This window comes from Pteropus vampyrus, unplaced genomic scaffold (genome assembly GCF_000151845.1).
Source record: "Pteropus vampyrus isolate Shadow unplaced genomic scaffold, Pvam_2.0 Scaffold180, whole genome shotgun sequence".
NCBI lineage: Eukaryota > Metazoa > Chordata > Mammalia > Chiroptera > Pteropodidae > Pteropus > Pteropus vampyrus.
In genome coordinates, this window is record NW_011888961.1 from 167,961 (window position 1) to 181,585 (window position 13,625).

General features: G+C 35.8%; 1 protein-coding gene and 1 pseudogene across 10 annotated transcripts in view; one reads left to right on the forward strand and one right to left on the reverse strand.

Moving 5' to 3' along the window:
• Nucleotides 1–1,763: 1,763 nt before the first annotated feature.
• Nucleotides 1,764–1,882, reverse strand: LOC111746242 (annotated as a pseudogene).
• A 3,639-nt stretch (nucleotides 1,883–5,521) lies between these two features.
• Nucleotides 5,522–13,625, forward strand: part of ABI1 (abl interactor 1) — an 89,491-nt gene continuing 81,387 nt past the window's right edge. For 6 of the 10 annotated variants that reach the window (XM_011371003.2, XM_011371006.2, XM_011371004.2 and 3 more), the window contains exon 1: nucleotides 5,523–5,780. In XM_011371003.2, coding sequence (XP_011369305.1) covers nucleotides 5,664–5,780 — 117 coding nt within the window. In that variant the 5' untranslated portion in view covers nucleotides 5,523–5,663. Of the gene's footprint in view, nucleotides 5,781–13,625 lie in introns of all 10 variants that reach the window. The other 4 variants (XM_011371005.2, XM_011371008.2, XM_011371011.2 and 1 more) reach the window with 2 other exon arrangements.

Genomic DNA, 13,625 nt, shown 5'->3' on the forward strand with positions numbered 1-13,625 from the left:
GAGTCTCTGTTTGTCCTGTTCATTTGTTGTTTTTAGGTTTATATCTCACATATAAGTAATATCATGTGATTTTCATCTTTTTCTGTCTGGCTTATTTCGCTTAGCATGATTATCTCGAGTTCTATCCATGTTGTCGCAAATGGCAGTACTTCATCTCTTCTTATAGCTGAGTAATTGTATATATGTACCACGGCTTCTTTAGCCAATCATCGATCATAGGACACTTCGGTTGCTTCCATGTCCTGGCCACTGTAAATAATGCTGCTATGGACATTGGTGTGCAAATATCTTTTCGGATATGGGTTTTCAAGTCTTTGGGGTAAATACCCAGTAGAGGGATTGCTGGATCGCATGGTAGATCAATTCTGTTTTTAAAGGAAACTCCATACTGTTTTCCATAGTGGCTGTACCAATTTGCAATCCCACCAGCAGTGTATGAGGGTTCCTATTTCTCCACATCCTCTTCAACATTAGTTACTACTTGTCCTGTTGCTTATAGCTATTCTAACAGGTGTGAGATGATATCTCATTGTGGTTTTGATTTGCATTTCCCTAATAGCTAAAGATGTTGAGCATCTTTTCATATATTTGTTGGCCATTTGTATGTCTTCTTGAGAGAAGTGTCTGTTCAGGCCCTCTACCTATTTTTTGATTAGATCGTTTGTATAACTCACAAATTTTAAGTGTGCAATTCAATAAGCTTTGACAAATGGATATAGTCAGGTAACCCCCACTACAATCATGATTTAGAACACTTCAATTACCTCTAAAAGTTTACTGTGTCTCTTTACAGTCACTCCTTCTTCACCCTTGTGGCCTTTGAAAAGTCTGACCTGATTTCTATCACTATAGTTTTGCCTTTTCTAAAATTTCATATAAATGGAATCATACAGCATGTGGTCTTTTGTGTGTGTCTTCTTTCATTACTCACAATGCTTTGGAGATTTATTCATGTTGTTATATACATCAAATTGTTCCATTTTCGTGCTCAGTAATATTTGGTTATAGAGATATATTATAATTAGTTTATCCACAGGGACATAAGGTTCTTTTTTTATTTCATATTTCATGTTTTAATATACTTTTTAATTTTTGCTAACTCAAGTGCACTAAGATTTTCTCTTAAGTTTTATTATAGAAATTTTATAGTTCTATGTCTTTCATTTAGGTCTATGATACATTTCAATTAGGCAGGGGATTTTGAATATCAAATTCAAATATATTCTAGAAAATGTTTTGAAACCCACATCACTGAACACAAAATAAAGAACGTTAACTGGTTCACAAAATTTATCTCTACCCTCTTTCTCCCAACCAGTTAAACTGAAGGAAATATAGATAGAATTGATATTTATTATTCAACCTTGTCATGCTAAAAATTGCTAAAAATTGCTAATTTGTTAAGTCCTTGTTTGTATTTCTAACATTGGTTATTTGTGCTTTTGTTATTTTATTGTTCAAATATTTTATATCGACATTTTGCTTGCTTCTTTGGTCTCTGGTGGGGATATGTTAAAATCTTCTATTTATAAAAAAAATAAAAGGAAAAAAGAAAAAGAAAACTTGTCGATATGTCAATTTTTCTTTGTAAAGGTTTTGCTTTGTGTATTGATAGGCTATAATGTTGGCCGCTAAGAAGTTATGATTACATCCTCCTGATGAGATGCTCCTTTTATTATCCGCAGTGCTCTTTATCTTTTGTAATGCTTTTTGGCCTTGATATAATTATTTGACATTATTTTTTTATTATCATTATTTTTTAACACCTACAGCACCTGGTCTTCCTAGGTGGTCTCTCATCCAAGTACTAACCAGGCCCAACTCTGCTTATCTTCCGAGATCAGATGAGATCGAGTACGTTCCGGGTGGCCTGGCCATAGCACTTTGACGTTATTATTGTTGTTGTTGTTGTTGTTGTTGTTGTTATTTTATTATTATTGCTATATTATTATTATTTTATTATTATTATTGCTATAACAGTGTTTACTGTAAACAAATAGCCAAATATTTCTCCAGCAAAATGAGTTTATTTGGGAACAGTAAAGAATTGCAATTTGGGACATGTGGTCTAATGGTGAACCATGTGCAAGTCCGGAGAAACAAAGGAGAGAAAACTCTTTTACAGAAAAGAGAAAGTTGGGAGAGCTATTAGAAACAGATTTCTTCCTGTTCTGCCCCCAAATTTACTTAGGGTGGGAGAGCTCCCCCTACTGGCCGCTGTACTTCATTTTAAATGAGGTTTCTGTTTATTGATTTTTACAACAGTTTTCTTTAGGTTAATATTTGCCTGGTAAATACTTTTCCATCTCTTTATTTTGATATGACTTTGTTTTATAGGTGTCTCTTGTAAGCAACATATAACTGGATCTTTTTCTTTTAAAATAATATGTGAAATATCTCAGATGTTTAATTTTTTTTTACTTGAAAAAAGTTATTCTGTTAAGCCATAGGTAAATGAATTCACCAATGCATTTCATTTTCATTGTTTCTTTTATTCCACACTTTCCCTCTGCTTTTTTTTTTCATCGAAGGTTTCTGGGTGGTAAACTCTCCTCTGTGTCTGAACTATATCATCCTTGGAATGACATTTGGCTGGGTTTGCTACCGGGTTGAGAGTTATTTTCCTTCATTGGTCTCGGGATATAACTTCCTTGCATTTTGTATTTATTTTGTTGATAAGAGTTCTACTATTATCATTCTTTTTTAGAAAAATCTGTTCTCTCTGGTAGTTTTTAAGATTTTTTTGTTTTATTCTTGATATTCTAATAACCAGTTATTTTATTAATTCAATTCAGATTTACTTTGATGGTTAATTATACTTAACTTTGCATTTAGATGTTTTCATCTTTTACACTAGATGAAGTCTCACTGAGTCACATTAATTTCATTTAAGGATTTTGTAGACTTTGTTCCACTGTTTTTTTGACATCTATTGTAAAGGAAAAGGTCGCCTGGGTATTTTTTCTGTTGAAGATATCTTGTTTTTTTTTTTTTCTATAGAAGCGTCCTTTATTTTTTATCTTTAAAGTTCAATAAATTTGCCAAGGTGTATAAATTTTGTTCTTGATTTTTGTCTGTTTTTTCCTTTTTTAGGTAAGATTTTTTAAAAAATATATTATTTTTTCTCCATTTTTAAACTGAGGTATAATACACATACAGTAAATTATATAAAAGCACATAATAAGAGACTTTTAAGTGTACAGTTTGATGATTTTTTTATTTACACATGCACCCCTATAATCACCAGCCAGACAAAGATAGGGACTACTCCTACTGCCACAGTTGCTTCCCAATTTATCCTTTGTAACAGCTGACTACTGTTCTGAATTTTTGTCATCATTGATTATGTTAACCGTTTTTTGAACTTCATAGAAATAGAATCATATGGTATGTACTCTTTTTATGTCTGCCTAATTTCACTTAATAAAACATTTTTCATCCATGCAAGTGCATCTACCAATGGATTCATCCCTGTCGTTGCATTATCAGCAGTTTATTTCTTTTACTGCTATGTAGTATTCCATGATATGAATATACCACCACTTATTTATTCTTTCTTTTGTTGATAGGCTTTTGGGTTGTTTCCATTTTTTGGCTACTATGAATAAAGATGCTGCTATAAGCATTCTTGTACATATCTTTTTGTGGACATTTTACTTATTTTTCTTGAATAAATACAAAGAAGTGAATTGCTGGGCCTTATGGAGGTGTTTATTTGCTTTAATAGGTACTGCCAAATCAAATAGGTCCTTCCAGAGTGAGTGTGCCCTTTTATACTGTATACTCACGTGTACCTCTGAGTGTGTGTATGTGTGTGTAAGTGCTAGATGAAATACATTCTTGCCAACACTTTGAGGAATGGGGAAGGATGCTGGCTTCTTTCACTTAGCAAAATGCATTTGAGATTCGTCCATGACTTTGTGTATATATATATAATTCACTACTTTTTATTGCTGAATAGTACTCCGTTGTTTGCATGTACCAGTTTATCCAGTAACTGGTTGAAGGACATTTGAGTTACTATAAACAATCACATAGTGGTTTTTGTATGAACATAAGTTTTCATTTCTCTTGGATAATATCTAAGAGTGGGAGTGCTAGGTCATGTATTTAGTATATGCTTGGATTTATGAGAAATTCCTACACTGTTTTTCAGAGTGGCTATGGCAGTTTGTAGCCAGTAATGTTTGTAGCTAGTCCAGTTACTCTACATTTCACTAGGCACTTGCTATTGCTGGGATTTTTAAATTTTGGCCATTCTAGTGGGTGTACTGCTTGGTAAAATGTAGCAATTATGGTTTTAATTTGCATTCCTTCATGACTAATGAGTTGAGTGCCTTTTCATATATTTATTGGCTTTTTGCGCAGTGTAGTTGTCTTTTTTTGGTCCATTTTTTATTGGGTCGTCTGACTTTTTATTGACCTGGAGTTTTTTTTTTTTTATATTCTGGATATGAGTTATTTGTCAAATGTATGTGTCATAGCTTTTTTCACCCCCCCCTCCCCTTTTAATAGTGTTTTTTTTCATGAGCAGAGTATTTTAATGATGGTAGACTGGTAATGCCCTCCCCCTCCCACGTCCACATCATAATCCCCAGAAACTGTGAGTATATATTTCCTTACATGGCAAAAGAGACTTTGCAGATGTAATCAAGTTAAGGATCTTGAGATGGGGAGATTATCCTGCATTATCCCTGTGAAATCTAAGTAGATACAGAGTCCTTATGGTGAGGGGTGCTCGGTCAGAGTCATAGAGGAGATGTGAGGACAGCAGCATAGTCAGAGATTTGAATGTGCTCTGAGGCTGTCTTGAAGATGGAAGAAGGGGCTATAAACCAAGGATTGCATGTGGTCTCCAGAAGCTGAAAAAGGCAAGGAAACGATGCTCTAATCTCCGGAAGGAACAAAGCCCTATTGACAACTTTAATTTTAGCCAACTGAGACTTCTGATCTTTAAATATGTAAGATAATAAATTAGTTTTATCTTGTCACTAAATTTGTAACAGCAGCTATAAGAAACATGGTTTTTTTTTCATTTTACTAAAAAGCAATTTTCAATTTTTTTGTTAGAACTTACTAAGAATTTTTTGCCTACCCCAAGCTTGTGAAATTACTGTTTTCTTGCAGAAACTTTATTGCTTTATCTTTTTTATTTGGACCTATGATATACCCTAAGTAAATTTTGGAGTATGGTGTGAAATAAGTTCAAAGTTCTGCCAAGTTTCACACGGTTTTATTCTCGGGAATTCGCCATCTCCCAGAGACATTAGAAAACTCCGGACTTAAACCACCACCGAAGGTCGACTTTCCTTAATTACGCTCCTCCCGCCCCCGCCCTAGACGTATGCGCTTTCGATGGAAAGCCCGGCCCGTGAGAAACTACAATTTCCAGAAGACCATGCGGGGGGCGGGGAAAGCCGTGGTGGGGGATGGGAAGGGAAAGGCGTGAAGACTCGCGAGAGAACGAGGTAGAGGCGGCTGCGCGAAGTAGGTGGAAGCGGGCGGAGACAGTGAGGAGGAAGAAGGGGCGGTGCCGTCCCACAATACCAGGCGGGAGGGCGGGTAGGCGGTTTGTATCCGGGCTGTGAGGTGCTCGGAACCTCCGCGGACCCCTCTGCCTCTGTCTCTTTAACGCGAGAGGAAGCGATGCGGAGGGGTGGAAAATGGCAGAGCTGCAAATGTTACTAGAGGAGGAGATCCCGTCTGGCAAGAGGGCGCTGATAGAGAGTTACCAGAACCTGACGCGGGTGGCGGACTACTGTGAAAACAACTACATACAGGTGAGGAGCGCGGGCGGGCGCTGGCTGGCCGGGCCGACGACCCGCCGCCGGCCGCCGGATTGACCAGCCTCCTGGGCGGGGTGAGGAACAGCCCCAGCCTCAGCGCCGGCTCAGCCCCAACCCCAAGCCTCAGAGGGGGACAGAGCAAGTGGCTGGGCTCAGAGAGTCGGGCTGCGGTACAGGAAGTGGCCGTGGTGGTTGAAACCCATAGAAGGAGAGAGAGAAAATGGGCGAGGGAGCCGGGAGCCCGCCGCGGCCCGGCGCCCCGCTGCCATCCGCCTCCCTGCGGGCTCGGTCCCCGGAGTCGCGCTGCCCCCCGCAGCCTGCCGTACGCCGGGCTTCCGTCCGGGGACCCAGCTGCCGCACCGCTGCGTCCCCGCTCGGAGAGGGGTCTAGGACGTAGAGAGAGGGGAGAGGAAAGGGCAGGGACGAGGCGCAGGGAGGAGCAGCAGAAGGCAGAGGAAAAGCGGGGTGTGTGTGTCGGGGGAGGGTGGGGTGGGGGCGATTATGTCAGTTCCAACCCGGAGGGTGTGTCTTTTATTTATTTATTTTAAAAAAATTTGTCATGAGTCACATTACACAGACCTCCCGGAGGAGAGAAGGAAGCGGGTGGGGGAGTGAGGGAGGGCGTCTAAGAGAAGTTAATCTCAAAATTCTTTAATTGAAGGTTTGTAAATCTGCCTGCCTGTCCGTTTTCAAGTCGGGTTTTTTCCCTCTCATCATTTTCACTTCCGCCCCACCATAGTGTATGTCTAGAGGTTGTTAGGGGTGTCGTTATTATAAAACACAAATTATTCTTAACTACTTGGAAAAATGTCTTAAATACTCTCTTCCCCCAAAGTTCTTGAACTGTTGGCTTCATGAGTAACTTAAAATGGAACGGTGTAATCGCCCGTTGCTTATTTTCTGAAGGTTTCTCCCTTTCCAACCTGAGTAAATGTATAGACTAAATCCAAATCGATTACCGAACATGTTTATATTAAGTCTTAGAACCAAAACGTAAAATACGTTATTGTAAATGTATTAGCAAATTCTTGGGGCCTTAGCTGTGACAGATGTTTGTTTGTTTGTTTTTAATGATTGAAAGTGAATTATAGTGTGATAATTTGGTTTGTAGATCTTTAACTGCATAAACCAGCAGTTTGCATTAGAAGCAAATAAAGTAGCAGTCTTTTGTGTCAATACAATGGCACCAAAAATTCTCTTGTTATTGGTAAGGCGCGACCAAAACATGCTTTGAAAGGTTAGGGTTATTGCAATTCAGAGCTAAAGTATTTATAGAAATGCCTCCCATGTGATTATCATTTTCTTAAGAACCAATAGTGTCTGTGTTGGCCAGTGCTTTTCCTCCTTATTTTTAGAAGGAGATACTGTTTTCTGAATATTTTGAATATTTCTCAATTTCCATATTAGTAACATTGTATCTTCAGTAGCACTAGTAGGAGTTTATCTCATAAATTTTTTTCAAGCTTTTACTTTAGGAATTCTACTGATAAACTTGTTGAATGCCTGCCACATCTACTGTATTTCTTGTTTTTGCAAACTTTATATTTAGCTTTTAAAAAAATATCCTAAGACCCAGTAGAAATGTGGCTATAGTTTTCAAATAGAAAAGTGACCTTATAGTTTATTGATACTAATATGTACAACTTTTATTCAACTTAACATGAAAAGTCTTAAAATTGAGCTGACTCTCCATTTGCTGAAGGTTTTAAGGATTTTGAAAGTCAAAGGGAGAGCACAGGAAGTTAAATTGCCCCCATTCCAGAAGTCATTTCTTTGTAGAAGTCAGCAGATAAGTACTTAACAAAGGGTGGCTTCTTTCTGTTTTTCATGTTGGGAAATCTGACAAATATATGGTGTAGTAACTGCTAAGTGTTGGCAAATGCAAACATGTTTTAACCTGTCTGGTGACTATTTCTTGATTTCAAGTAGTCGTCTGAGGTAAGGCATTTTTTTTTTTCCTCCCTGACCCCTTTCCTTTTCCCCTCCTGCCACGATCATGTAACTTTAAAGCACTTTTAAACTTATCGGTAATATCTCTAGTTAAGATAAGTCATGCCATTTTTCAGGTAGTCTCTTTTAAACATGTTACTATCGTCGTGCCAAGAGCCACTGTCAGTGGCCCAAAGTTGTTTTTTTTGGTGGTCCTAAACTTGACGCCAGTGAGGTATTCTGATCTTACTGGGGAATAAAAGATGTTTATTTTAGCAGCCTTTAAACTTTGGGCTACATGATGCAGGCCACAGGGTCAGGCTCAGACAGGTTTAGAAGATGATAAAGATTTTGTGGAAGTTGATGTGGTAGCTTACTTTGTGATATGTTGTGCTGCTAACTTTGGTACTGTAATTAGGGAACAAATAGTACTAGAAATACCCATATGGAGTTCTTTTGAGATCTTTCTGTATCCCTTCCACAAACCTGATTGGGTTATAATCAACACCCTACATAAATGTACCTCTTGTCAGGGAAAGTATGTGGTTACTTGTGTTTTGAGAATTTTTTTATACCCAATGTGAGTTAAGTTACTGCTCGAGTGATTTTCATTTCTTGTTTTCTTACAGTTTGAAAGTACAGTCCAGTTAGACTGTGTTTAGTTGACAAGTCCTTTTGGCTCTAGATCAGTCTAGTCCTCAAGTACTTTTCATTAGCTTTTTGGGTCCCATTGACTTTAATTATTAAATGAATTGTTAATAACAAAACTTCTCTAAAGAGTAAAAAAGGACAGGGTTTTCGAAATTGTTATGGGGAGATAATATTCAAAGTAGAAAGTGTTTTTTATGTAGACATGTATATAGACATAGAGAAAAGTCTTTGCCATTTTCCATCTTTTGGTTCATATGACCAGTTTGAATTTTTCTGGTAGATTATGTCAAGGACAGTCACTCAACTTGAGCACACTTATTCACCTGGCCACTTCTCTTTGCTCTATTTTAGGGTCCAAACTGCCTTTATCATGAGAATTTGGGGAATAGGAAATGAGCTAAGTTAAAAGGAATAGAAACTGCTTAAGAAAGGTATGCAAATTCCTAGGTTGGGTAAGGACAGAAAAGTCTTCCATACAGCTAAACTTTTTAATTTAATTTTCTGCCTGGAATTCCCCCAGTAAGCTTCATTTGGGTTAACAAGTATATTCTAAAGTCTGGGACCATGAAGGGAATTTTATCAGTACTTAGGTTAGCTTGCTTTCTTCCTCCTGTGATGTTAACTTATGCTCATTTGCTCATTATGCACATTTAATCTTGGAGGGCACAAAATTTTTGAGGAGGAGCACTTTGGAATGTGTAAAAGTTAACATTTCTGGTACTGTATAGTTTATGCCACTTTATAAACAGTCATTTAGTTATTGCAATACTTGCATGTTTTATTTTCTCCTTTTTGTTTTTAACAGATGAGCAATTTATAGTTCAGAGATATTAAATACCTAGCCTAAAGTTCCGTATCGTAGGAGATAGTTCCTGGAATCAAATTCATATTTTCTGATTCCATATTTTAAGTTCCTTTTAGTGAATACTAGATAGGGCGCTTACTGCAGCCTAGGGGATTAAAAGAAGATGGTACAAAGGGTAATAGAGAAGGGAAGAGGGTAATGCACAGAATTGCTTCTGTTTTGAGTACCTACTCAGTCACAGTCTGCTGGTTGATTTGCATTATCTTTAATCCTTAGAAAAATTCTCCATAGGCAGTATTCCCTTACAGATGAGGAAGTTAGGACTCAGAAAAGTTAAATGAATTTTGTTTGATTGTATAGTTAGGAATTGGCAGTCAGGATTTCTGCTTAACTGACAGGTTCCACAGGCTATGCTCTTTCCATATCACACTGTCTCCAGACTTGAATGAGTCTAGAACTCAGGCTAGTTCAGAAATGTCGTAAACTCTTGTTGAGCATGTCTGGGAACCTGACAGCTATTTTACTATGTTTCTTCTGAGTTTCAAGTTGCATATATAAGAAGAACAGGTATGTTTCTAATTTGGGGACCTCCTTGGCTCACTAAAGGATGGTAGTTTTGGCATTTGAAGTGTTGAATTATAGGAATCTTAGGCTAGTTTTTCACTAAGCTCAGTAGTTCTCTTTCCTTTTTATGACTTGTGTCCTGTTTTTCTACTCTGATTAATCTTTGCAATTATGATAAAATTTGTAAAAGAATGAGTAGAAGTTAACACAAAATGTTTTTGAAGTATTTTGATTTCCACACAAACTAGATGCAGATAAAGGTAGGCAGAATGATTGAGGAGATTAGGACAGATTGGAAATGGTAGACTTCTTACAGTTGCACTTTGAAGTTTGAGTAAAACAGTGGCTAGTAAAATTAGAGATACAGAAGAGAAATCTAAATGAATTAAACAGTAATGTTCCACATGGTGACTGTAGTTACTAATACTATATTGTATATTTGAAGATTGTTAAGAGAGTAGATATTAAAAGTTATCACCACAAGAAAAAAATTGTAATTGTGTGAAGATGGATGATAACTAGACTTAATGTGATCATTTTGCAACATATACGAATATCAAATTATTACATTGTATATCTGAGACATAGCGTGTCAATTATATTTGAATAAAAAACAAAACAAGGTTTTAGATAATTTTATGGTAGATCCTTAGGTAGTTGTTAGATTGACCCATACCAGCCATATCACACATGCTTGTTAATGCTGCTTCAGGCAGGCAGAATCTGGCATTGCATATTTAGTCTTATGAAAGTCCATAAGGATGGAATATTGTATCAGTTCTTACTAATAATACTCTCAATAATACTGAATATTTTTAGAACTGTATGTCATTTGAATGTTTATATTAAAACTAGTATACTCCTTTTTTTTTTTTTTACTTTAATATTAATAAGAGCTTTACATGTGGTAGGTACTTTGATTTAGTCCCAGTGTGCTTAGATCCTCAGTTTTAGATGTTTATGTCTTTTGGAGAGGGTTTTTAAAGAAAATTGTTGAAATAATCCCTTAGAATAATTTCTCCTATGTGCTTCTGTTTTCTACAGTTGATTCTGATAGCTGAAGAATGCTAATACTCCTTGTAGTGGAAAAGAAGTATTTGGGCAATCGGGGAAGCAACCTGTGGCTCTTTAGAATAACCTTATTTATCTTGGGTGAAATTATGTCATAGGAATTAGATATTTGCAGATTAACAGACAAGAATATATTAGCCAGAAAGGAAGAGTGCATGTATTGGGAGAAGAGGTTGAATCAAACATTAGGAGATTATGTAGATGTGATTCCATGAAAAGCGTTGATATGAAAAGTAAGGTAAAAATAACAATTAAATGCTAATTGGGGGCATTTAGAAAGTTGAATTAGAGGGGAGCTGTGTATTTTTCTTGTCTTTTTGTGTTGATTATAATTTTTATTGATGTTTGATTTCAAAAGAAATAATCAAAACCCAGATATACAAACTTTTTAGTCTTTAATATTTAATAAGACTGCAAAAATGTAAGGGATTTTTAAAAAGAAGTATAGCATTTGAGACATTTGGAAAATGGCAATTATTGGACTTTTGTTTCTAAAGGAAATAACCGACCTGATTATTTTATCAATAACATTAATTCCTTAGAAATGATACTTGAATTTTTTTAGTATTACCATTCTATGTCAACCCAAATAACTGCAATTAACCTTGAGTCTACTAAACTTTCTCCATTTACAAAATGAAATTTTCTCAAAAATAGTTGTTAGCGAACTAATGTTTGTAAAGAAAATCACAAAACATCCTAAGGAAGCTGAAGTGTATTTGTTATCAAGTAGATTGTAGTTTTGATATCCATCTGTGCTTAGCAAGTTCAGCAAAAGTTTGTGGAATTGTGATTTATGTTAACTAAAGAATAACTGGTAGGACCATCTCAAGTGTAGCTTAAAGTATAAGGAAACTAATTTTAAGTCTTATTTTAGTAATTATTGGCATAGTAATTAAAAACTCATCATGGACAATTTCAAATATATTCAGAAATGGAAAGAATAGTGGAATGAACCCCTGTGAGTTCATCACTCAGCTTTAGCAGTTGTCACTCATGGCTTGTCCCCCTTCATCTGTATTACTGTCATATCTCCCTGCCATTATTGTAAGGCCTATCTTTGAAATATCATTTCATCCAGAAATATTTTAGTGTGTATCTCTAAAAGACGAAGGCTTATTAAATCCATTGCATAACTTCTGTATGTGGGGAAAAAGGTAATGAATCTTATTATTTATTTATGACAAAAAAGAGTATAGAGCTTTAAAATGGTTAATATATTTTTAATGTACAGCTAAAATTGTTAGTGATTCCAGCCACAGGTTGATTAGAATATAGCTATATTATTTGCTTCATAATGGGATTTTTTTTGAGTTATAATTCTTATAATATAAAACCTCCGATTTCAGAGTTTATACTTCCATGGTAGTTAGTACATTCCCAGTGTTGAGTGACCACCGCCTTGATCTAATTCCAAAACATTTTTATCACTTCTCAAAGAAAACCCCGTACTCATTAAGCAGTCAGTTTGTTCTCATCCCTACCCAACCAGCGCCAATTTGCTTTCCACTTCTATGAATTTACCTATTCTGTATTATTCTTGTAAATGGAATAACACAATATGTGGCCTTCGTGTTTGGCTTTTTTTACTTCTATTAAGCACACTTGACTGTGTGCCACATTTTGTTGATCCATTCATCTACTGAAGGACATGTGGGTTGTTTCTGTCTTTTTGGCTATTGTGAATAGTACTGCTGTGAACATTCATGTATGGTGTTCGAGTGCCTATTTTCACTTCTTTTGCACATATACACCTAAGAGTGGTTCATAGTGGTATTTTGTTGTGAAATATATAACTGCTTAAGTTTGTACTTAGATAATTTTGAATTTCTACCACTGTACTGCGGTGTATTGAGGGAATTCCAGACAAGGGCACAAACTCAATTTCAGTGTGACTTGGTAGAAATAAAGGCTTGGAGTTTATTTTTCACTTTATAGATAAGTTTAATTTTCCCCCTGATTACCAAAGTAATATTAAATATGGTAATTGCACAAATTTAAAACTTTTTAGAAATATATATGGCTTAGACAGTACAAGTTCCTTGTACTGTCACTCCTATGTATAGCCTTTAAAGAATTTATTTAAACTTTACACTGTACAGTTGATAAACTCATATTGTTTTTAGTAAGGCAGAAAGTATTTCAGTCATCGTATATTTTAAAAACAAAAAAAATTCTAACAGTTTTATGAGATTATCTAATTAAATCAAAAGTGAATTATGTTCAGAGCTTAAAGGAAGCATAATATGCAAGATGTGTAGTTGAATATCGTCAGCTGCTTTTAATTGGAGCAAAATTTTATTATTTCTTTGAAACTTAAAGGGAATAAAAATACTATGTTAATGAAAAAGTTTGTTGAAAAACTTCAGTTTACCTTTAAATCACCATTTCTTGAATGCTTTATATTTAATTCCTATTAGTAATTTCTACATGCTGTGATAAAATTGCATTTGGTAAATTTTATTTTTTCAAGGCAAGTGTGGTACTTCTTGAGAACCCTTTCTGTATGGGCCACGGGGAGTTAAAATACCCTCCACTTAAATACCAAAATGTGTATAATGCATCCTATGGGAAAAGATACTTCTTATTCTTAGTTCAAATACTGGCAACCCAAGACTTATAATAACACAATCTTATTTTAAGAAGGCAGTGTAGTGGAAAGTGTTCATGAGTGCCATTTTAAAATCATGGTTACCACTTACACAGGGCCCTCACCATAGCCTAGCATTCCTACTATATTTTCCACATTAGTTTTATTCTTCCACTCACCATAAACTGTTTTAAATTTTCTCTTTCCTTTAAAATCTCTTTCCTTTCTC